At 30.9% G+C, this 22,969-nt stretch overlaps 5 protein-coding genes across 9 annotated transcripts; 2 read left to right on the forward strand and 3 right to left on the reverse strand.

The window, feature by feature from the left end:
• Positions 1-5,771: 5,771 nt before the first annotated feature.
• On the reverse strand, positions 5,772-7,655 carry LOC108559581 (40S ribosomal protein S5). The gene is made up of 5 exons (XM_017916909.1): positions 7,559-7,655; positions 7,009-7,151; positions 6,585-6,806; positions 6,186-6,401; positions 5,772-5,945 (listed from the first exon to the last, which is right to left on the reverse strand). The coding sequence occupies exons 2-5, from the start codon at positions 7,138-7,140 to the stop codon at positions 5,877-5,879; spliced, it is 639 nt and encodes a 212-aa protein (XP_017772398.1). The 5' UTR covers positions 7,141-7,151; positions 7,559-7,655; the 3' UTR covers positions 5,772-5,876.
• A 632-nt stretch (positions 7,656-8,287) lies between these two features.
• Positions 8,288-11,104, forward strand: LOC108559586 (syntaxin-6). 2 transcript variants are annotated; one of them, XM_017916916.1, is made up of 9 exons: positions 8,288-8,304; positions 8,363-8,512; positions 8,725-8,873; positions 9,460-9,629; positions 9,704-9,798; positions 9,851-9,910; positions 9,966-10,201; positions 10,263-10,357; positions 10,571-10,647. In XM_017916916.1, exons 3-9 carry the CDS (start codon positions 8,839-8,841, stop codon positions 10,645-10,647), a joined length of 768 nt encoding a protein of 255 aa, XP_017772405.1. In that variant the 5' UTR covers positions 8,288-8,304; positions 8,363-8,512; positions 8,725-8,838. The 2 variants fall into 2 exon arrangements, with proteins under 2 accessions (XP_017772405.1, XP_017772404.1); XM_017916915.1 differs by lacking the exons at positions 8,288-8,304; positions 8,363-8,512; positions 8,725-8,873 and adding an exon at positions 8,519-8,681 and having other exon boundaries at positions 10,571-11,104.
• Positions 11,105-11,203: 99 nt separating this feature from the next.
• On the reverse strand, positions 11,204-12,834 carry LOC108559585 (ADP,ATP carrier protein 1-like). 2 transcript variants are annotated; one of them, XM_017916914.1, is made up of 4 exons: positions 12,792-12,834; positions 12,370-12,655; positions 11,755-12,251; positions 11,204-11,699 (listed from the first exon to the last, which is right to left on the reverse strand). In XM_017916914.1, the coding sequence occupies exons 2-4, from the start codon at positions 12,533-12,535 to the stop codon at positions 11,457-11,459; spliced, it is 906 nt and encodes a 301-aa protein (XP_017772403.1). In that variant the 5' UTR covers positions 12,536-12,655; positions 12,792-12,834; the 3' UTR covers positions 11,204-11,456. The 2 variants fall into 2 exon arrangements, with proteins under 2 accessions (XP_017772403.1, XP_017772402.1); XM_017916913.1 differs by lacking the exon at positions 12,792-12,834 and having other exon boundaries at positions 12,370-12,776.
• Positions 12,835-13,015: 181 nt separating this feature from the next.
• Positions 13,016-14,292, reverse strand: LOC108559588 (uncharacterized protein CG1161). 3 transcript variants are annotated; one of them, XM_017916918.1, is made up of 4 exons: positions 14,086-14,292; positions 13,731-13,800; positions 13,545-13,669; positions 13,016-13,485 (listed from the first exon to the last, which is right to left on the reverse strand). In XM_017916918.1, the coding sequence occupies exons 2-4, from the start codon at positions 13,782-13,784 to the stop codon at positions 13,089-13,091; spliced, it is 576 nt and encodes a 191-aa protein (XP_017772407.1). In that variant the 5' UTR covers positions 13,785-13,800; positions 14,086-14,292; the 3' UTR covers positions 13,016-13,088. The 3 variants fall into 3 exon arrangements, with proteins under 3 accessions (XP_017772407.1, XP_017772408.1, XP_017772406.1); XM_017916919.1 differs by lacking the exon at positions 14,086-14,292 and adding an exon at positions 14,023-14,080; XM_017916917.1 differs by lacking the exon at positions 14,086-14,292 and having other exon boundaries at positions 13,731-13,987.
• LOC108559584 (GDP-mannose 4,6 dehydratase) lies at positions 14,052-15,822 on the forward strand. The gene is made up of 5 exons (XM_017916912.1): positions 14,052-14,152; positions 14,532-14,967; positions 15,018-15,250; positions 15,308-15,523; positions 15,586-15,822. The coding sequence occupies exons 1-5, from the start codon at positions 14,096-14,098 to the stop codon at positions 15,715-15,717; spliced, it is 1,074 nt and encodes a 357-aa protein (XP_017772401.1). The 5' UTR covers positions 14,052-14,095; the 3' UTR covers positions 15,718-15,822.
• Positions 15,823-22,969: the final 7,147 nt, after the last annotated feature.

Here is a 22,969-nt window from a genome sequence, read left to right on the forward strand (position 1 = left end):
TTGGTCTTCATTTTCTTTGACTTTGTTGCTAACACGGATGAAAAGCCATCATATTCCGAATTCAATAAATTTCTAACATCCACTTCTTTGAAATTTTCGAAACCTATTGATTTCTTAGTTGTTACTTTCTTCTACTTCTAGTACAACTTTTGGCCAATTTTCGTTGGCTTTAAATTGGAATATTTGTATGTTAAATTGGTTTTGAAATTGCGAACTTTGTTATATCTAAACAGAAGTAACGTAAACTGAGGTATAACTGTATATATCGATAAGCAAATTTGATTGAAAAGCATTGGAAAATTAAACTAAGAGACTCGCTTCAAACGATTTAGTGGTTCGTGAATTTTCGCTATTAGTTGCTTTTAGAAGGAGAAACTCATTTAATTGCGGACAAAGTCTCCTCATCTGCATGTTACACGCTATTATTCTATTACATTTAGTGACCGAATAACGTATGCACGATGCAATGGAAAGCGATCCGCAGTAGACTAATCGAGAAAAAATATTAAAAAAAAATGATGATATAACTTTTTAATAACTTTCTGTTTATCTTCGCTGTATGGGAAGAAAAACGAAGGGACGCTGGGGAAAGGTACTCCATAATTCATAGATCTTTCGTGTGGCGTCAACGACACGAAACCAATGCACGATCCCCCCGGATCGCATAGAAAAATATATTTTCAGCACCGAAAAAAAAAATAAATACGTATATATATATGAATGAAGAGAAAAGTTATTGCGCGGGCTTATACATCTGTATAGCAGTAACTTGAACTTGCTTCAACTTTGTTATTTATATGTTAAAAAAAAGGTAACATGAATTATTTATGTCTTTCATCCGAAAAAATTCTATTGATACGGAAAATTGAATTGTTTCGCAAGCGGAAACATTAATTTCCCGCCGAGAAAGGAAAGTTTTATTAAGCTCTTTCCGGAAACGCCGGAAGTGTCTTCGTACCATTACCGAATATACTGTACGTACTAATTCACTGCTTAAATGAGCCAAAATTGTAAATGGCCACAATTCTAACACTAATATAAATTTTAAAAAAATTTTTTTATTTATCAAAACATGAAAGGGAAACTGTAATTTTTGATTGAAAACTTACTAATAGACAACTTTGGTAAAGCATAGAATTTTAATTTTTTTTTAACTAATTCAACTTTTGAACTTTCTTGAAGCAACGAAGAAATCAATGTATAATTCTTTTAATGACTGTAGAATGAATTATCTGCGATTAACGTTGCACGATACGGCAAAGAATGTAGGCATCTCAAATTACATTAGACGTTGTATTAACATCTACATTTTAATAGGATACCAATCCCAAACTATATTTTTCCCAATTTGAAAATAGCTGCACTAATGTGTCAAAAATCAAGCAAATGCTGAGTCTAAAAAGAAGTAACAAGTTCCTAAAAAGATTCAGCCTATCAAAAGAATAGGGCAGAGTTATGCAGAGTAATAGTTGTGAAGTCAAAATTGAAAGCAGAAAACCAAAGACACTACATTTTTTCCATGGCAATATAAAAAAGCTGCTGTAATATCTTTATTTATTCGATAGAATACTGAAGTCTGAAGTCGTCAATGATGTAATTGGAAATCCTGAGATATTGGAGAATATCAAAGTATTAAGAGTGTATTAAAAGGTTAATATTAAGAGTTAACTCGGTTTTGAAAAATTGAATATTTTTCACTAGTTTTACTTTTATGTGGTATTTTCTTTATTCGTGAAAGTGTAAACTTATATAATATAGTACATATATATTTCTTCTACGTTATATTTCTCCCTTTCATGTTATAGTGGAGAAGATTTGCTAATTAGTTCAGATGATGAAGTTATATAAATTAATATTTTTGTAGAAATATTTTTGATATTCTGTTATGTGCAATGAAAATAATTGGTTAAAGTTAACCATTTCATAAACATTGTAGGAAGTAAAAATTTGAAAGAGTCTTATATGAATTTTTTAAGGTATATTTGAAACTGCATGTAATGATATTACGTAAAGTTACCATTTGGAAACAGTATACAATAGAGGCTTAAGATTTATCCTCATTTATAGTCTTATTTATTTAATTCTTAAAGAATGTCGTTTTAAATTAGTCGAAATATCACAACAAACGAAGTCTCATTCTCCTATTATCATATATTGGATAAAATATATGTTGGATAATACATTACTTGACTTGAATTGAATACAAAAAATGAATATCTAAAACCTTTGTTATTTCACTAAATGCAATTATCGATCGATTTATTTTAAACTTAGCTTTGACAATCGCGGTTGCTTATACAGTGGAATCGCGCTTAACGAGTGGATTATGCGCCTGTTGCATCATTTTCAAAACCATAGCAAAATCATGAAAAATCGAGACCAACTTATACTTTTTTTGCATTATCTTATTTTATATGGGGAAAACTGTTTCACTATACGATTAAAAATCCGGAATTTTTGGAACGGATTATGCTCTTTAAGCATATTGTCTTTGATTTCTCTTATTATTGGATAATAAAAAAAATAAATTGAAAAAATAAAGAGAATTAACTAAGACTTTAATTATTTTAATCATTACATTTTAATTTATTAGCAATAATGTACGTTGTCTGTTTCCATTGTATCACATATTAGATTAGTTTAATTGTAGTTTATTATATGTGATGATTTTCAGTTAATGAATATTACATTTAATAGGAAATGAAATAAATGCGGACACAGCGATTCTTGGAATAGCTGAATGTACGGTCGAATTGAAATGCGGTGCCAAGAGTTTGCGGAACTCGAGAAAAACGTTTGTCCAACAACATTCGTCCCATGTGCGGCCGGAATTCGTCGCAGGAATTTACGGTCGAGCGAAATAATACACTTTGAAAGTGTTTATTGGGTCCAACGATATCCTCGTTCTTTGCACTCTTCGAAACTATTGCATAAACTTCATGATTACAGAAAGAATACGTATTTAAAATACATTTCTTTTCAATTGAATAATAAGTATAAATCTTATAGTATTTAATAAGATTTATTTGAATACTTGAATTCAGATAATTAAATAAGACATAAACTTTTGATTACCAAACGATGTTTCATAATATTCAGTTTTCTAATTGAAAGAAATAATCATATGATTTATACTCAATGAGAAAAACCAATAAATAAATCAAACATTTGAAATTACCACAAAAAAACTGTATTTTAATATTTTTTTAAATCACCTTTTATCGAAGTCTATGGCAATAATAATAATACTCTAATTTGTATAGTAGATGAAAATTTGCGCCCCCGCCTTAATAAAACAATACTATTACTTGCACTCCTACGCCCCTTTTATTACGACGATGGATGGCAACTGAAAATGTTTAAAATAAAATAATAAATATTTTGTCTTTTGAATTTACAAAGCAACTTTACATATAAACGAAAAGAATGTAAGAAACGCAAAGATCGCATTACGATCCACTTAACCTTTAGAAAATAATAATACTAAATCGGATTAAACCCACATACCTTTTCATATAATTCAAAGTTTTCATATCCGTGCTCGAAGACATATAAGTTTATCGTGTATAAACTCAATTTTTTCTATTTAATCAGACCTTCTACAATATATTTTACTTAGTTTTAGTTACATTCAAATAAATAATTACTTATATATTGTATTGGCTCGTCTCGAAAGTTCGTGCCAATATTTCACATTAATTAAAAATAAAAATATATTTATACAGTGAAACCTCGCTTAACGAGCACCTTGCATGAGCATTTCGCTAAACGAGCAAAATTAATTGTGAAAAAAATGATTCGCATAACGAGTAACGATGAGAAGAGAAATTTTATGTGTATTTTTGAATATATTTCACTATACGAGTAAAAATCTGGAAATTTTGAAACGGATTAAACTCGTTAAGCCAGGTTCCACTTTATATACATTTTTAGTTATGTATACACCATTCTGATCTATACTACTTGGTTTCTCTTTCACGCAATATTTTTTCGTCAAAAAACTTTTGTATATTGACTAAAATTTAAACATTCTTACAGTTAATGGCATTTTGCAAAAGCCGGAATAAATTCGAAATATGCGCTGTCTGGTTAATGCTGCGGGTAGAGTATAAAAGTTTAACCCAACAAATGTTGTGGGGTAGTAAATAAAAACATAAGGGCTGGTATTGCAGATTTTTGTCCGTTAAATTGTCCGAAACTCATACATCGTAACAGTTTATGTAAGCTTCAAAAAATGCTCGTGGATGATATTAAAAATATCTTCAATATCCTTAGTAATTCACGTGTCTTGTTATTCTCTATCAATGGCTTGATTTCATCATTATTACTACCTTTAAGACAGAAATCACTAACTATAAACTTAGCTAATTAGTTTAGTACAACTCTTTCAGCTATAACAACTTTTCCATAAACAGCATATAACTTAGTTATTGATTTAGTGACACTTTTGGTAATAGAAAAGTATGAAACTCATCTCATCCGATCCAAATGTTTTGAATGTTTCCTTTCAGAATATGTACACAAGTCAATTGTTTTTAACAATTCTGATATATTTAGGCATTACCAACGGCAATTTGAGAAAATTTGCATGATTTTTCTGGTCAAACCATTATAACATGTATGCACACCAATTTTAACTTAACGCTTACTATTTTTTACTTTTAACTTTCAATATTCAATGGAATTACTAAATTTGATTGACATAACAGTCGCTATTTTGCCAGCTAACAATAGTTAAGCAACATGCGTACTAAAAGTACGTGGATGTGTAAAAATTATATTCATTGAGCAGTTTGCTCATATAAGTAAATTCATTTAGCAAGTCAATATTCTTATATAATCTCTACAAATCAAAAAATAATAGAAAACTATTATTTTATATTAGTTACTTTTAAAGTATTAATTTCAGAAAAACATTCCACTAATTAAACAACCTCTTTTAAATATAAATCATTATCTCTTGAAGTATTCTATTATAGACAACAACCAATTGTTTAAATGCATTCCATTTAAAAGATTCTCTTGTTTCTTCTATCTAGAAATAATTAAAATATTGAAGAACTTTTTATAACACAATAATTTTCATATGGTGTTAGAAACCGTTGACAATACTTTCACCTCCTAATTAAAATCAGAAGCATAACATTAAAGCAAACATCATCTACAAATTAACTGTAAAACAGATACACCATGTTCACAATTAACATCAAATTTAAAGTAGGTAGAACCATCAAGTTCATTTGATATCAAAACAAAATATGCAGCGCACGAAATTAATTGAAAGTGGGATAAAATGACGAAGCGATTAAAGCATTAAATCGAAGGCCGTTTTTGTCCCATGAAATATATCCGGCTTTCCTCTCTCAAACTAGATTATATTTAAAACCAAAGTAATTGATTTAGCCTGAAAATTGTATATTGATTAATCGAGGGGGCTTTGCGCGCGCCAAATTAATAAAATATCTTTCATTATTGAATAATCAGAGCCGTTAACGCATTATTTTCCGCTAACAACGCGATTTACAAACAGGCAATAAATAATATTTATGTAGCAATGTCTCCACACGAAATTCGAGCACGAAGTTTCGTTTTTAGATGAATCTTTTGCATTCAATATAGTCCATAAGCGAAACAGATTGATTTGGTATACATCAAACGGTATTGAGTATGGACATCAGTTAACTGGATAGTAATATAAAAAAATAGAAATATTTACCTTATTCGGTCTTTGTATTTGTTGTATTAAAATTATATATAAAAAAGGATAAAGGTACAATTATTTTGCGCTATTTATTGGTTGTTGTTTTTTTTATAAATTTAATATTAATATTCCAATACATAAAATAGCAATACGTAAAGGACAGAATGATGTGACATTAACGGTTGGATTTGGCAACACGTTCGAGTTCATCCTTCTTCTTGATGGCGTAAGAGTTGGAAGATCCCTATAGACAAAAGAAAATATATTAGATAATTGTATAGGTATAACTTATTTGATTCAACAATAATTTAAGTTATTGTAAAGTTGTAGCAATGTCTCCAAATCAAATTATCTATTGATAATTCAATAAGTATGAATACTTTGCATTTACTATCGTCCGAAAGCGAAACGGCCCAATTTGGTTATACGTTGGACAGCATTAGAATGGACAAGTATGTTGTTAATAAATATAGAAATAAATTACCTTAGCGGCATTGATAAGTTCATCAGCTAAGCACTCGGCAATAGTCTTGATGTTCCTGAAAGCGGCTTCACGGGCTCCAGTGCAGAGCAACCAGATGGCTTGGTTGACCCTCCTCAATGGGGACACATCAACAGCCTGCCTCCTCACGGTACCAGCCCTACCAATACGGGTAGAGTCTTCACGTGGACCAGAGTTGATGATGGCTGTAACCAAGATCTATAACAATATAATGAGTTAATGTGTTCTCATAAGTCTAAGAATCAACTAGCTGCAAGAGCCAATCAGTATTTTAATGGAAGTTTCTCAACAAGGTATTTGTTCAGAAGAGGTGTCAGAAATGTATTTTCCTAATCATCATTTGAAAGTAAATAAAAAGTAAGTTTGAAAAAGCAATCTCACCTGCAGTGGGTTTTCTCCAGTCAGAAGGTGGATGATTTCAAAGGCGTGCTTGACAATCCTCATGGCCATCAGTTTCTTGCCATTGTTACGTCCGTGCATCATCAATGAGTTGGTCAAACGTTCAACAATGGGGCACTGGGCCTTCCTGAATCTCTTGGCAGCATACCTTCCAGCAGAATGCGGCAAATATTTGGCATTCTTCTCTTTGACTGCAATGTAATCCTAAGAGAAAAGCAAACATTCAATAAATAAATTGTTCCAAACATAACCAAACTTATTGTTTAAGTCAGGGCAATATCAGCAATTTGATGTACAGTTTTTCAACAAATGATTTTTTCTGAAGAGGTGTCAGAAATATTAATATACACAATCATCATTTTAATATGAGAATAATGAGAGTTTGATGAATAATTATTAAACTTACTTGCAGGGACATGTCGTTGACTTGGACATCATCGCAGCTCCACCTGCCGAAGAGTTTGATTTCTGGAGTTTCAGCGATGGCTGGGGCTCCAGTCATGGGAGCATCTTCATAACTTTCTTCGAAATCCGCCATGTTTATAAACTCTACAACAGAAAAATAAGAATACATATATCAAATTCCAAAATAATCAAACATGTAAATGCAGCATGCATTAGTTGTAACTTCAGACTAGGTAAGTATCAACAATAAATGTATTCTGCCAAGAGGTGTCAGAAATATAAATTATCATCATGTTAAAATGAATGAAAAACAATTATAAAAACTTTTCTTGCAAACACCAACTTTTAACTTAGAGATCGAAGAGTGCTGGGCAATGTGAAAGCGTCCACCACACTATTGATATGTTGTTCAACTAAAACACGTGTCAACAAAAAACGAATTTCGTGAAAAATACGTAAATAAACTCGTCGTTGCTTTGTAAATCAGTTTTTGCAAGAATTTCTGTTTCTATAATGCAAAGATAAGATTAGTAATGCTCTAAAAGACTCACCTTATTTCACTAAAAACGATCACGTCTACCTAATAGCAGCGTGATCCGGAAAAGGCCATTTGCAAAGAGGAATGATGTTAGGCGGAAACATGACTACTAGCTCCCCCAGTGCTGCGCATAACGAATAAGATCATTCTACAGTGTTGCCTTTTCCAACAAATACTTAAAAATATGGATTAAACAATGTTAATTACAATAATTTATAATAAATAATTAAACAAACGTACTATAATTGAATAAATTTTAACAACATATTAGTTTTAACTTAATGTTTAAGTAAATATAATATATTACATTGTTGCCAATATATATGATACAAAGAGTAAAAATCTAATTTATTGAATATTTTATATAATTCTTATATTAAACTACATATACAAATTATTTATTCCTTCAGAAAATATAGTTTTGTAATTTTTATTAATTTATTACTTGTTGTACAAAAATGTGGATAGATGTCAGGACTTTATAATTGAAATGAGTATTTATTACAAGTTATGGCATTTACAACTAAGAAAAAAATAAAGTAATTTCTATTTTAATGTAAACAATTCTATTAAATTAATTTACGTTTATTGACTAATAAATAATGTCCCTATTTAGTACTAGGTGGCATTGCTGTTTGTATATTTAAATGTATGATGTATTTAATTCCTAGGCAAAGGCTTGCTTCCAATTAACATCTATTTTACTCTTTGTTTTACTATTTTGTTCAAAGCTTATTTAAGATGTAATTGATTTGGCGGGTAATTCAAAATCTGTTGTTCGCTATGTAAATATTATTGATTTTTTTTTCTGTGCTAGTATATGTGCACATGCATGATTTGGTCATACTACAGTGATTAATATATCAATTAGTGATCTTGGATGTAGCTTAGTAAGTTCGTAGCATTCCGGATTCTCTTCGTTCCGCAAGTATTCGCTAGGGGTTCAAGACAGTTCAAGTGCACACAGGTGAGTTTGTCAGGGTTTGTCAATAGGCGTATATATATAAGTATATGTGTGTGTATACTCGTATACATGTATGTCTACTATATAGGTATAGGTTGTTAGGCATTGTTTTCTGCTTTTCCCCCCTGTTTACACGTCCACCCTTAATCATCGGAGGAGAAAGACTTGTTTGGTAATTAATTTGATTTGTGTGTCCTGTGTGCGTGTAAATTTAGAGCTACGTGAGAGATAAGGGATCCTGGCATCCCACATGCGCCACAGCGCGGTGTTTGCAAAAATCGCTCGGTTTGCAATAGCCTAGCAAGTGCCTAGCAATCACACGAATTGATATGACGTTGGAAGATCCGTTTTTCGTTGTCAAAGAGTAAGCAAGAACCAGAGAAAAGCTCTCAGCAATAACTGAACGTGTTACAATTCTGTTTTGCAGCTTCTGTTTTCGTGTTTACGCCGATTATTGTTTCGTTCGTTGTCTTACCATTATTATTTTACTGTTTGGCATGATGTTATTTTGTTTGTTTTGTTTGTTCGTTTAATTATTTATTTACATTTCTAGAATAAATACTTATTGCAATCGTTACTATTCTCTTTTTTTTTCATTATAATTTCCGTTTCCTTTGTTTACGTTTCGCCTGCAGCTAATTTTATGAATGGAGTTTTATTTTTAGCCTTCAAAGCCATTAGCGTTTCATTTGATTGAGGTGCTCTATCTCTATACACTACACGCACCTAGATAAATAGATGATATGCTAGATCATAGATAACATGTTTTTCATTCTATAATTTTGCCTACTGTTTACAAATCAGCTTTGGTTGCATCCTCCTACTGAATGTTGTATTTTATTTATTTTTATATGCTCAGCCAGTCTTTGAAAATCAATACTGCTACTTTGTAATCAAATCACACACACACACACATCCTGAAATTATTTACCCAGTGCTTGATTTTGCAGTGAAGTATTTAAAGCACTGAACAAAACTCGGGGCTTGTACCTCAGATGGATTGAGCTGCAGGATGACACTGTATGCATAACAAAAAATGAGGTGGAATGGACCAACACAGAGTTAAAGAATTCCTTGAGAAGCATAGAATGGGATTTGGAGGACCTAGAAGATACAATTGATATCCTTTCCATGACTAGACTTATTAATTACTACAAAACTATAATTGTTTATAAACCTTAACTCATTTCACACATATTGTAGAAAAGAACCCATCCAAGTTTAAGTTGGATAACAAAGAGCTTACAACAAGAAAGAACTTTATAGATTCCACTCGAGAAGAAGTCAAGGTATATGCTAAATTGCTATTAACTGTACAATAAATAAGGCTATTGGTTTCAGTCTATGAAAGATAAAATAAATATGAATAGGAGTAGAGATCGCGATCGCACTGCAAGACAGGTATTTCTAATAAATATATGTTATTTTGAGATGTTTTTTAAATAACTTGTTTTAGCCTCTGCTGGATCCAAGTCCAGTAAGAGTATTGAGCACTGGTAGCCATGGGACTACCAAATACTCAAAACTCGAAAACGAACTGGATAGTCCAAATAGGTTTGTCAGTGACACCTTAGTACAACAACAATACATGACAAGGAACCAAGATGAACAACTAGAAGCAATTAGTGATTCTCTAGGTTCATTAAAAACAGTTTCCAGGCACATAACTGTGGAGATTGATGAACAGGCTGGGTAAACAAATTTCACTAAATTTCTTACGTAAATATTTACTAATTATAAATTAATGTTTTAGTATGTTGGATGAATTTGGAACAGAACTAGAAAATACAGACAGCAAATTGGATGCAACCATGAAAAAAGTTGCAAAAGTTCTCCACATGTCAAATGGTATTTATTTCCATCTAATTATTACTTATTCATTCATTAACTAACAATTTTAAACATTTTCATCTACGTTTTTTGAATGTGCATGAATATCAACTGTAGCAACTTTTTGTCTAAACTAAATTATGATTGGTTGACTTGTGTTAGAAAATGTTACAACTTTCTGCACAACTTCAAAAATAAATTTTATTTAAGATTTTCTTTGTTTTGTTTCAGAAGGACGACAGTGGACGGCAATTATTATTTTATCTGTTATTATTGTGATTGTGATAGTTTTATTTATTTTGCTGTGATTTTTACTTTTTCTACTTGTTACGAGGAAAAAAAGAAACCCGTTTGAAATATATTTGCAACGTTTGGGGAATAGTACAAAACCTAAATTGTCTTGTTTTGTACGTGTATTCAGTTATTAATATGTGAAAAAAAGGATATCAATTGAAGCATACTGCACACATCAATCAATGATGAATGTTTATTGGATTAATCGACTATGTGCCATACTTTTAATTATCGCACTTTGTTGTTCATTATTGGAAACCTATTGTGGGTTTACTTGTAGTATTGACCAGGTTGCAAATTATTTTGAAAAAATCTAAGTTTATTATTAATTTTTAATGAAAAGGCAAAATCATATAGATTCCATTAAATGTTAAAAATAGTTGATCCAGAGTACTAAAAAAAGAAGATGAAACAGAAGAGAATTAGGTTCATTTTGTATAGTCAAATATATGATTTGGTACAAAAAAAAAAGGTTTTTAGTTATGTGTAAAGTATATAGGGTGACATTATTAATATTTGTAGTATATTTTTATTTGTTTTTAATAGACAACATATTTAAACTATTGGAAAAAACAATTACATGTATAAAGAACTAAATTATAACTTTATTTTCTGAATGCTCCCAAAAAAAGACGTATTTTACATATTGAACTATAAAGAAAGGAAAAAAAAATATAAAGAAAATAAAACTGGGCTGACTGTTTAAAGTTTACCCCCTAATATACTAACAATACTACATTCGGTTTTGAATCAAGTTTTATACTGTTCTAGTCTAGTTTAATATTAAAACACAGAATAAATAGTAATGCGTTTATATAAACTTTTAAATTAATGTCTTAATCTTGTCGTAAAATACTAATACAAGTGCTGCTCCTGTACCACGGAAAATGTTTGATAAGGCCCCTTTATAGAAAGCCTTCAGACCTTCCTGCGCCAGTATTTTGCGCCAACAATCTAAAGTTCCGCTATACATCCAATCTTTCTTCGGTATACCAGACTGCATCATAATGCGTCTTCTCACGGTGTCCAGAGGATACGAACACAATCCAGAGAAAGTTGTGACAGCCTAAAATATAATCGAATAAGAAATTTGAACAACACAGGCTTAGTTTCTAATATACTTGAGCTATGATGAAGGCGATGATGAACGGCGTATTTTCGGGATCCGGCAATGAACCTTTAATTGTGTCGAAACATCCAAAATACGCTGCTCTGTAGATAATGATTCCCTGGACGGATACAATAAAACCACGATATAGACCAACAATACCATCAGTTTTTAATGTTTTCTGGATACAGTCCAGAAGGCCTGTGTATTGACGTTCTGCGGTACCGCGGCCAACGTCCGCTCCCAATCTGGTTCTGCCGTAATCCAAAGGATACACAAAACACATAGATGTAGCACCAGCCGCTCCACCGGATGCCAAGTTAGCACCAAACCATCTCCAGAACTGCGTATCTTTGTTGATTCCCGCCATGAATATCTGTTTATATACATCTTTGAACGCGAAGTTTAAAGCTTGCGTCGGGAAGTACCTGATGACGTTGGCAAAATTACCACGCCAATAAGACAGAAAACCTTGCTCTTTGGGAATTCTCACGAAGCAATCAATCATACCTGAAACACGTAATAGTTATTAAATACTACTTTTAAAGAAATTAAAAGAACCACAAATAATGATTGATTCCAGGATGATATACATCTCATAAATCTATACTAAGACAACAGAACTGACCTTTATATTGCTGTTCCTTTGAAATTTGTTTTGAGGCGTGCTGGACTTGAAGCAACAATTTGACTCTTTCAATTGGCGCAACGGCTGTCTTCGCAATGGCAGCAGAAACACCTCCAGCCATGAAATCTTTAAAGAAGGACAGCGCATCCTGCTGTTTTTTAGCCATTTTGATATGACCAAAAATTGATAATGTATCCTCTAATTGAGTTCAAACGATTTACAATGATGCTGTCAGAAGTTCGAAACCGGAAATGCACTGACACCCTCTATTATTTGGCGATTAGAACTAAAATGGAAATCTTAAATTATATTATACAACAAATTGGACTGATAAATTCAAGCGCCCAATTTAAATAAATGAAAATGTAATAGTTTTGTGAAATTTATATAAAAATATCGCTATTTAAATGGGATAAAATTACCTTTCTAAATCTTCAATATATACTAAAAACTTATGTAGAGTTATCTATTTAATATATAGATTTAACAAATCATGGTTCGTGTTGGGATGAAAATCGTTTCTTTAATTTGGAATTGGTATGCAAAACGTTAGATCTTTTCTTGACACAGTGTAGATGTATTTGACAAACAATTTTTTGTTTTTACAAAAAAAAAGCTAGGACAGTTTACTTGATTACACAATAGGTAAATCCTATAAATATTTATTACTTTTGTTAAAGGAATATAGTTTTAATACATAATATATCACAATATAAAATCTAGTTCAACATAGTATGTCTATCATAAATGTTTCTTCTTTGCTCCTTAACCTGTCTCTTCCACTTATCCTGCTGATGGCCAACTCTGTTTAATACATTGCCCCTAACACTCATGTTATGTGCCATTGGTCCACCCACACCAGCAGCAGTTTCATCCTCTTCATTGGTATGTTCCTGGTAGCTGCCCTTATTGCGCTTATTCAACAAGGGATCCAGTATGATCAAAAACGCCATATATATCACCAAAGTTGATATGACCCAAATAACAATAATCACAACATATTTAATTATGTTTATGTTCCTGTATTCAAAATTGCATTCACAGCGTGGGCAAAACTCCTGAGACTTGTTTTGCAACTGCTCTTCATAAATTGGTAAAATAACACCTTCACAATTGCTGTCAAAAAAAAAACAAAATTAAATTATCTGAATATACATATATTCTATTGGACTAACCATTTGTTTGGTAAAACATTTGCAATACGGATGATCCTTGATTTGTGGCTGCTTTCAGAACTGTTGGTGACAGTTGAAATACTTGGACAAACACATCGGCATCTGTTGTTCTCATATGATTGAGCCTGAAATTGGAGAATGTTATTGACTGTCTGCAATATATATATATATATTTGGTATATTTACCTGGGCTTGTGCAAACAGCACGAATACGCCGATAAATACGATTAGAGACCGCATTCTAGAATATTACTATCTGCAAAATGTACAAGAACTATTTATACCTGCATATTTTGCATTATCAACAATAACATTCACGAAACGGTTGTCATGCACAATTGGAACGCAATGTATTACGAACTTTCATGTGAAATGGTGTGAAGTTGAATACGTATCAACTGGGCAAAACGGAGCAAAAAGTGATTACACCGCCCACTTCAATATTATTTATTTTTTTAGATATTTTAAAATAAATTACCACTTTTTTGAATGTTAACAACTACTGTGGCACTGTTAAATTAGTATCAGTTGATAAGCTTACGTTGGGTGATATGGCTGAAGCAGAGAAACCGAGGAAAGTTGCCCTGATTACCGGTATTACTGGACAGGTTAGTAACCATTAAATAAGCATTATTTCTATTCCGTTAAACATCTCCAACTATTGTACATAGTTTGTAAATCCTTGGGAATTGGTTTATTCTCGTACAAGTGTTAGGTGAATACGTACACATTATTTTGTTTATATTTGTGACGTATGCAACTTAAGTTACAGCTTTATGGCGCAAAGGTACGAATAACATTAGTACCACATTTGTTTTCTCTATTAGAAATAAGAATAATAAGGTTTTTAAGGATAATCGCGTATATTGAATCTTATTCAAGGTTTTATAACTGATCTAACATTATTTATGACTTTAGTATAGTTAATATATGAGTAATTATAATAACAGTCTTTAATGATGAAGTCTAAAATATGTTTGTTTATAGGATGGTTCTTATTTGGCAGAATTTTTGTTGGCCAAGGGATACGCAGTTCATGGAATTATCCGTAGGGCTTCGACTTTCAATACATCTCGCATAAATCATTTGTACGAAGACAAATTCGGTCATCAAGGTGGCAGAATGAAGCTGCACTATGGTGATATGACTGACTCCAGCTGCTTGGTGAAGCTGATTTCAACCATAAAGCCAAGTGAAATTTACAATTTGGCCGCCCAAAGTCACGTAAAAGTATCCTTCGATTTGAGCGAATACACTGCTGAAGTGGACGGCGTCGGCACTTTAAGACTTTTGGACGCCATACGCACTTGCAACTTGCAGAACGAAGTCAAATTCTATCAGGCTTCAACGTCCGAGCTATACGGAAAAGTTGCGGAAATTCCGCAAACCGAGAAAACGCCGTTCTATCCGAGATCACCATACGGTATACTTGTTGCGGTATTGTTGTGATTCGATTACATCGAAATGTTTCAGCGTGCGCCAAATTGTACGCTTATTGGATCGTCGTTAATTACCGCGAGGCTTACAACATGTTTGCGTGCAATGGGATTCTGTTCAATCACGAGAGTCCCAGACGAGGAGAAACCTTTGTCACAAGAAAGATAACAAGAGGAGTCGCAAAGATTCATTTAGGACAAGCCGAAGTCTTAGAATTGGGTAATCTTGATTCTCGTCGAGACTGGGGTCACGCCAAAGACTACGTCGAAGTATGATTTATCGTTATTTTAATTGATTTTGATGTATTCAAAGGATATTATTTTCAGGCGATGTGGTTGATGCTTCAACAAGACCAACCCGAAGATTTCGTTATTGCTTCCGGCGAGATGCATAGCGTGCGAGAGTTCGTAGAAATGTCATTTAAACATGTAGGGATTGAGATTGTTTGGGAGGGCAAAGACACTTTCGAAGTGGGAAAGGAAAAGGACACCGGCATCGTTAGAGTGAAAGTCAACGAACGCTATTTCCGACCTACTGAAGTTGTAAGTCATTGATGCTGATGTCTCTTCTGCCTTTGAGGTATTGTTATTTCATTGGTTTGCAGGAATTGCTCTTGGGAGATGCTTCGAAGGCGAAGAAACAGTTCAATTGGCAGCCGAAGGTCACGTTTCCGGAGCTGGTGAAGGACATGATGGATGCTGATATCGACCTGATGAAAAGGAATCCGCAGGCTTGATAACATTATAATCTGTACTGCAGATTTGTGATATATGTTATTCCAGACTATTTGTATTACCTGCATTTATATTCTATGCTTTAGATTAGAATTATTGATACATTTTAACTATTTGGGAATAAATGCTATACAATTTGGAATCAGAGTATTATTAGATGTTGCCACTATTTCACAATAACTACAATTATAAAGAAACCAGTAACAACAATTCGAATTTAATCTGATACGAAGATCGTTGTTTCGATTCCCAAAAACCAACAAAATTTCTGGGGGCCGTTAGAAATAGGGCCAAAAGAGAAGAAAATCTAATTTATAATAATTATAAGATAAATATAACAATTTCTTAACATAACATTTATTATTTACAATTGTCTGCCATGAGTCTTTTTCTGCAATGAAATTAGAACTCTTTACTTATAATTTAAAAAAGGCAACTAGTCATTAAATAGGAACAATCTCAAACTTGCATATCGAGATTACAAAATTGTTACCTGTATTTCTACAAGAAATTGAAGTCACGTAATTAATAATTATATACATCTTTGAAAGTGATGTAAAAATGTAAACATTGTCAGTAAACGTGTAACAAGTTGCATAAAAATAGCTGAATTTTTCTGATTTCACTTAAACATGTCATAATATTTTAAAGCTATGAAGTCGATTTAAATTCTGCAAGCTAAAACAATACAAAAATAACATAAAAATTACGACATAATTAGCTCTATTCTTCTAGTCAGACATAAACAGATAAGGTTCTTTGAAAATATTTGAATGCTTCTGATTAGATTCTCAAAGTGTGAGAAATATTTTTTTTAACAGATAAAGAATATAAAACCAATTTTTTAAATTTATTTGTATAGACGCATTTTTACATAAAGGACAAAGAACAATTTTCAACAAGTTTCAGTCTGTTATCATAATCATTTGACAAGTTAACAAGATATGTAACAATACGTTCATAAATGTATTTGGTCTGATAAAAAACGATTTTTGTATATAAATAAAACAGCTAAATTTAATAATTTGTATGCTCATAATCATAATATTTGATTGATAAACAGATCGACAAATAAAAAATATTTCATGATGTAACTATAACTATAATCGAATGTAAACAGTGAGTCTGAATATTTCAAAACAAATTAATTACTTATTTAATGAATACATTATTATCAATTATAATATTTGAATTTTTGTTCAATTTTTGAACTTCGAACTCAATACGTTCGAGGAAACGAATTTTGATAATAGTCCGAATTTAAAAAAAAATATATTTCTTTATTATTATAAAATATATATTACCTTTCTTAGAATTCTCATCGTCCTAGTTTGTCCAAATTTTATTGTTTTCAAACATAGGAATCTTGGTCAATACTGATAAATAAATTGAATCCAATAAGTGCGAGGTCTGATTGATTTTTTTTTCGGGCTCCTCAAAATTAATTAACAGTTAGAATTGACATATTTAAATATAGATTTTAAATATTTACTTAAAACAAAATCCAAAATCCAATTATAAAAATCAAAAGTCATAAATTTCTTTATTAAAAAAAACCTGTACCAAATCTAAAAACAATGAGTATTACTGTGATGCGGGGCCCCTTCAAGTAGCTCCAATCGGATTTTTTCTTTGGAGAGAAATTTTTGTCTTGTCATTTTGTTAACTTAACAAACCTGTTGTAATGTTGCAAAGTTAAGAAAAAAGATATTTTTTCGTCTTTCAAATCTTGCCTCATTTTTTGTTTAAGTTCGAAGTTGTTCGTACATCAAATCGTTTGAAGATTGTAGGTCTACTTTATTTGATTCGATTATGTTGGATGTGGTTTTGGTATCTTCTGAATATTGCAGCAGCAGAAGCAGCAGTATCAAGAGATGAAGTGTAGGAACGTTAGGGTTGGATGGGTGCCGCCGATGTTTATTTTATGTTCACACAGAATCACAAATAAACACTCGAATTTCTAGAACATTACTATTTACTTATTTATGTATCTCTTTATTGCCGCCTTCTATTTTTGTTGGGCGTCGCGGCGCTCTGCGCGCAGTGCGTGTGTGGTCTGCGCCGCCACCTCGTAAAATCGCCGCCGGAAACGCGAAACTGTTTATTTGGTTGCAAAATGCAAATACACTTGTGCTTGGTCTCCACGTTCCATCCATCCATCCATCCATTTTGGCCATCAGGCATCGTCTACAATTCAGTTAGTCTGGAAGTTACGAGGTGTAAATGATGAATCCTCCCTCGAATCCGAAAACCCAAGAAAACTCTCCTTTAATTTACTACCACGGCCGTCACGGTGCCCAGCTTCTTAACGCCTAATAAACCCGAAAGATAAATACTAACAGCATTAACTTCCGCGACATCGGGGCTACGTTTTATGGCGCGCCTCTTTTGGGCATTTGCCTTGTGGAAAACATCAGCCGTTGAAAGCAACGGCCACCTTCTGAATGGCGGTGGTTGTTGTTGCTGTTGTTGTGTGTCAAGTCCATTCCTCTTTTTTTAACTTCTTCTTTTTCCTTGTTTGATAATCAATAAACATTTCAGATGTATTGGTGGGCCGTGGAAACATGCACGATGCTCCAGCCTCCTCCTCCAAGGAGGAGGAGGGGCAGGGAATGATCAAAGGGGAAATTAAAGTACATGTGGTAACACAGTAGCAGGATAATTTGTGTTTAAAGTGAACCGTGTTTGTTGATTCTGGGCACATTTGAAACGAACCCGTAAAAACCTCTCTCCTGCCTCCGCGCGCACTCCAAACACATACACACGCATACACGAGAAGACTTTTTTTTATATATATATATTTTCTTCTCTTTGCCTTTGGTATCTTCTTCTAGGAACACACATAACGCGGTCCATACATCAAATGTAACGTGCCTGTAATAACATAATGACTGTCACTTCAATCCATCGTCTTGATGAATGCCTGCAGAGCTCACCGTGTTTATGGAAAAATCCTCACCGCACACACACACACCTCTATATAAACCTCGGCTTTCTTCGATTTAAACCATTTATTTGCCACTATTATTTTATTGCAGATCTCGTCTATCTTTAGATCAGAAATAAATATCGCTGCATGAATTTTTGTTAGCAAACATTCAAAGAGATTTTACGAATCGTTAAATCTAGCGAATCAACATTTTGACCAAACATTTTGTTGTATCTGCACGAATGTTTACGTAAATAAGAAGTACAAGTAAATATAAAAATGTTGTTCAAATTGAAACGTATACATTTTGAACCAACATTTATAAGTTTTAAAACTATTTATTTCTTCAGATTCAGAAAAATATCAGTTATATGTATGTTCATCAATTTTCAATAAGAAAGTTTCTGGAATAAACAAACATTTAGATCAGTGGTTTCTAATCTTTTTTTTTAATTTTAGGATTTTTTTTTAATTTCAGATCTTTAAACTAAAAAAAATAGTAGATTTTGTAAATATTCAATTATTTTCTTTCAACTCTGTTATTTCTTCCGTTTTGTAATTAGGAAAAAGTCATTTGGTGATTTTTTTTTAGAAATTTTAACCACTTATTAGCATTTAAAAAAGAAATACAAGAAATGATCGATTTTTGTTTGTCCATCTTTATTTTAGTAATATATTATCTTATGTTACATAACATTAAGCTAAATGTTTGATTACAATATATATAGAACTAGTATTTGTATAAACGTTCAAATTTTTATTCATAATATTTTGTGATTTTTTTTAACCTATCTGTCTCCAGATGTAGAGAAAACAACATTTGGCAAATCTTGACTTATAGTACAAGGAATGCCAAAAAAAATCTAGAGAAAAAGTCTAAATATACTATAAAAATATAATTCACCAAAATACTATAACTATGACATTTGTATAAATCAGTCTTGATGAATGTTCAATTAGTTTGAATCAAGTTTATCTAAGAAGGAAGTCGAAGGAAAGATTGGTAACTTTCTATAATAAAATGGTAAATACACATTTTGAACTAATATTGAAAACATGAAGAAAAAATAAATCAAATTGAATATTTACAATTATTTTTTTATCAAGTTTTTATCAACTATAGTAAAATATACATTTAGAACGATGATTTTAAAAATTTCTTTGTAATGGAAATATCTAAAACAAACATAATTCACAAATATTCAAATGATGAAACAATCAAACCAAAATTTTACTTTCAATATTTCATGTAATAAAAATAATTAATAAAATAAGAAATTTTCTATGACATATTGAAACAAGATTTTAGTAAAATAATCTATTTTTTATGACTTTTTCTGTGTATTTGATGAAAAACTATTAAATATTCTTGGAACAAAATACTCATGCATTTACATTTGTTACAAATTCAAAGTTTATTTTTTTTCAGGAAACTAAAGTCATCTATTTAAAATTAGATCAAGTGAATCATTTTTTATTACATTTATAGCTTTTAATAATTATTTTATTGAAAATGACTGGAAATTTTAGGGTTTTTAAATAATTTAGAATTAAAAAAATAATTATTTCAAACATAATTTATTTCATACTAATATTAAATAAATTTATCAAAGTTAATCAAACTTTATTTAGATAAGGAATTAACTGATGACTGAAAAAAAACTTTACCAAATCCCGTGTTGCCTTTATAGTTTTTAACGCGAAAGATAAATTGTGTTTATCTTGGAGAGGAAGTATCAGGAATTCTCTGAAAATTATAATTAAACATGTATTATTGGCCGTGATACTTCCTTACAAAATACAATAAAGCGCGCATAAATAAACAGATCGGACCACATGGTGTCTTTGAGGCTCCTTTCTACGTTTACCATCCAACAACAAAACATAACCAGAAAAGCGAGTCAATCGTAATATATATAAAAAACAATGTAATATATCATCCGGAATATACACAAACACGATAAAACGAATCAACGCTGCATTGAATCATACATAAGAATACACAGAATACCTAAATATTACGTCATCGACTATAAATCGAAATAAGTAAAGTTTAGATAGAAAAGTTTTTATATTTTTTACACAAAGTATATTTCTTTGATTTATTCATAAAAAATGCAAACAATTTTAATAGAACTACTATAATTATTTCTCATTAATTTCAATGAATAAATTATGACATTTCTAAAAAAAAAATAAAAAATCTATGACATTACAACTGTCAAATGTCAATTTCTAAAATTTAACTTTTGTTTTAATCAATTAATATATTTATAATTTGATATTGATTTGTAAAATTCAATTCGAATAATTACAATTATTTCTTGGATTCATATTAAATTTGTAATGGAATTTAATAAATTATAATATTTATAAAAAAAAGAAAAACTTCTACGAGATTGTAACTGTCAATTTGTTCATATTTATATTTTTTAACATTATCTGTCTTCAGATTAGGAGAAAATAACACTTGGCAAATGATTATAAATCATTTATCAAGGAAGTACAAGGAATTATAAAAATGGGTAAATATACTAAAAAATACAAAAAAAAAACATTCATAAAATATTGTTAAAAATGCTTTCTACTCTGACATTTGTATAAATCAATTTTGATGGATATTGAATTAGTTTGAATCAAGTTTATCTAAGAAGAAAGTACAAGGAAATATTGGTAATTGGGCGGAAAGACCTCGGCCGTTAGCCGATTTATTTATGTATAGAATGTATTTTTTATTTTTTTATGTATTGATGTTTGGCCAATAAATTATTATTATTATTGGTAATTTTATTCAAATTTAGCTTCTTTAAAGCATTTAATAATTAATATATTCATAATTTGATATTGACTTGTAGTTTGTACATTAAATTTGTATTTGAATTTAATAAATTGTAATATTTATTTAAAAATTACTCTGGCGTTACAACTGACACCTGTCAATTTGTACAAACTTTAAATTTTTTTAAAAAGCAATTAATAATAACTATAATATCATTGAATAACTGCAAACAGTTTCCATGAATTTAGTAACAATTGATATAATGTGAAATATTGATTTGTAAAAACCAATTCGAAATATTTGATACCTTTTTATAGCCGCTGAGGGGGGGGGCGGATGCGTTGATACAGTTGCACCAAAAAATGAATATAAAGTGATTTAACGTTTAACTCACAAGATTCTAATGAGTTAAAATAAAATGGAAATAATTTAATGTTCTTTTAGCGGCTCGGTACCATTTGATCCGCGGACCGGAGGTTGGAAACCACAGTTTTAAAACATTCGTAGCATGTTTAAGTCATATGTCATTTATTTCAAATTTAGCACAACTGTCATGTGTCAAATTTTTCAAAATATTTAGTAATTACTGTAATATCATTAACTAACTTTAAATTAAACTTAAAATAATTTTCATTTTTGGAGTGAATTTAGTAATAATTGATAATTTGTGAAATATTGATTTTTAAAATTAAATACGAATTTAATTCATCCTTTGTAGAATATTGGAAGCATATTTAAGTTTACAACTGTCATTTGTCAAATGATTTTAGCTTTTTCAAAAGTACAAAACATTCTTAAAATATGACATATTATGTATTGCGTAGTGATAAATCTGTATTTAGCTGTACGTAATTAATCATTGTTGCAGTTGAAAATAGAACTGGAGTTTCGCGTTTGTACATTTAAAACGTAAAGATGTTGTCGGTTTTGTAGTTTAGTGTCTGGTTCATAAATTTTATCAGGTACGAAATGCTCTGAGGATTATTTTACAACTTGCGACTATTTCCAGTTTTGCTCGAAGCGAATTTATGTGTTTTTAATTTATACTTATTATGCTTATAATAATTACAACATGTTCTTTCAGCTAATTTTACAAACTTCAAAGTCACTGCCACTATATTATTAATTTATATCTCATATTAAACTTTATATCTCTCTAAGCTTTATTTCAGTTGAACCATTTCCATTTAAAAAAAATGGTATTTTTTAAATATAGTATATACAGGTTATATAAATTAATGAGACCGGTATGGGCATTAGCTTCTTGCGGCCTTAAGAATTACAATTAGAATTACATTAAACATATAATGGTGATAAGGAAAATGACGGCTTAGAACAGAGCAGGACATATTAAAAAGGGGAGCTTAAAATTATAGAACACATAGAAAAAAAGTAGAGTATACTGGTTAAGAGAAATAGAGAAAAAAAAGTTAAGACAATTGAATATTGTTGGGATAAAAAAGTTTTTGTGATTTTACACTTTTTTTCAAAAATTGGTTGTTACATTTTCGAAATTGTTCGGAATGAGTACTACGTGCAAGCTCAA

This window comes from Nicrophorus vespilloides, unplaced genomic scaffold (genome assembly GCF_001412225.1).
Source record: "Nicrophorus vespilloides isolate i.1.1-1 unplaced genomic scaffold, Nicve_v1.0, whole genome shotgun sequence".
NCBI lineage: Eukaryota > Metazoa > Arthropoda > Insecta > Coleoptera > Silphidae > Nicrophorus > Nicrophorus vespilloides.

Bases quoted from the DNA above. Each gene is read 5' to 3' on its own strand.
- LOC108559588 (XM_017916918.1), bottom strand. From the start codon at position 13,784: ATGCGGTCTCTAATCGTATTTATCGGCGTATTCGTGCTGTTTGCACAA. The intron at 13,670-13,730 runs GTAAATATACCA...CTCCAATTTCAG, and splicing joins TGCTGTTTGCACAAGCCCAG to GCTCAATCATATGAGAACAA. The intron at 13,486-13,544 runs GTTAGTCCAATA...TTTTTTTGACAG, and splicing joins AATGTTTTACCAAACAAATG to CAATTGTGAAGGTGTTATTT.
- LOC108559584 (XM_017916912.1), top strand. From the start codon at position 14,096: ATGGCTGAAGCAGAGAAACCGAGGAAAGTTGCCCTGATTACCGGTATT. The intron at 14,153-14,531 runs GTTAGTAACCAT...GTTTGTTTATAG, and splicing joins TTACCGGTATTACTGGACAG to GATGGTTCTTATTTGGCAGA. The intron at 15,251-15,307 runs GTATGATTTATC...TATTATTTTCAG, and splicing joins ACGCCAAAGACTACGTCGAA to GCGATGTGGTTGATGCTTCA.
- LOC108559585 (XM_017916914.1), bottom strand. From the start codon at position 12,535: ATGGCTAAAAAACAGCAGGATGCGCTGTCCTTCTTTAAAGATTTCATG. The intron at 12,252-12,369 runs GTCAGTTCTGTT...TACGTGTTTCAG, and splicing joins AAAGGAACAGCAATATAAAG to GTATGATTGATTGCTTCGTG. The intron at 11,700-11,754 runs GTATATTAGAAA...ATTATATTTTAG, and splicing joins TCGCCTTCATCATAGCTCAA to GCTGTCACAACTTTCTCTGG.
- LOC108559586 (XM_017916915.1), top strand. From the start codon at position 8,557: ATGTGTGTGTATACTCGTATACATGTATGTCTACTATATAGGTATAGG. The intron at 9,799-9,850 runs GTATATGCTAAA...TATTGGTTTCAG, and splicing joins CCACTCGAGAAGAAGTCAAG to TCTATGAAAGATAAAATAAA. The intron at 10,202-10,262 runs GTAAACAAATTT...TTAATGTTTTAG, and splicing joins GAGATTGATGAACAGGCTGG to TATGTTGGATGAATTTGGAA.
- LOC108559581 (XM_017916909.1), bottom strand. From the start codon at position 7,140: ATGGCGGATTTCGAAGAAAGTTATGAAGATGCTCCCATGACTGGAGCC. The intron at 6,807-7,008 runs GTAAGTTTAATA...CTTTTCTCTTAG, and splicing joins TCAACGACATGTCCCTGCAA to GATTACATTGCAGTCAAAGA. The intron at 5,946-6,185 runs GTAATTTATTTC...TTTTGTCTATAG, and splicing joins AACTTATCAATGCCGCTAAG to GGATCTTCCAACTCTTACGC.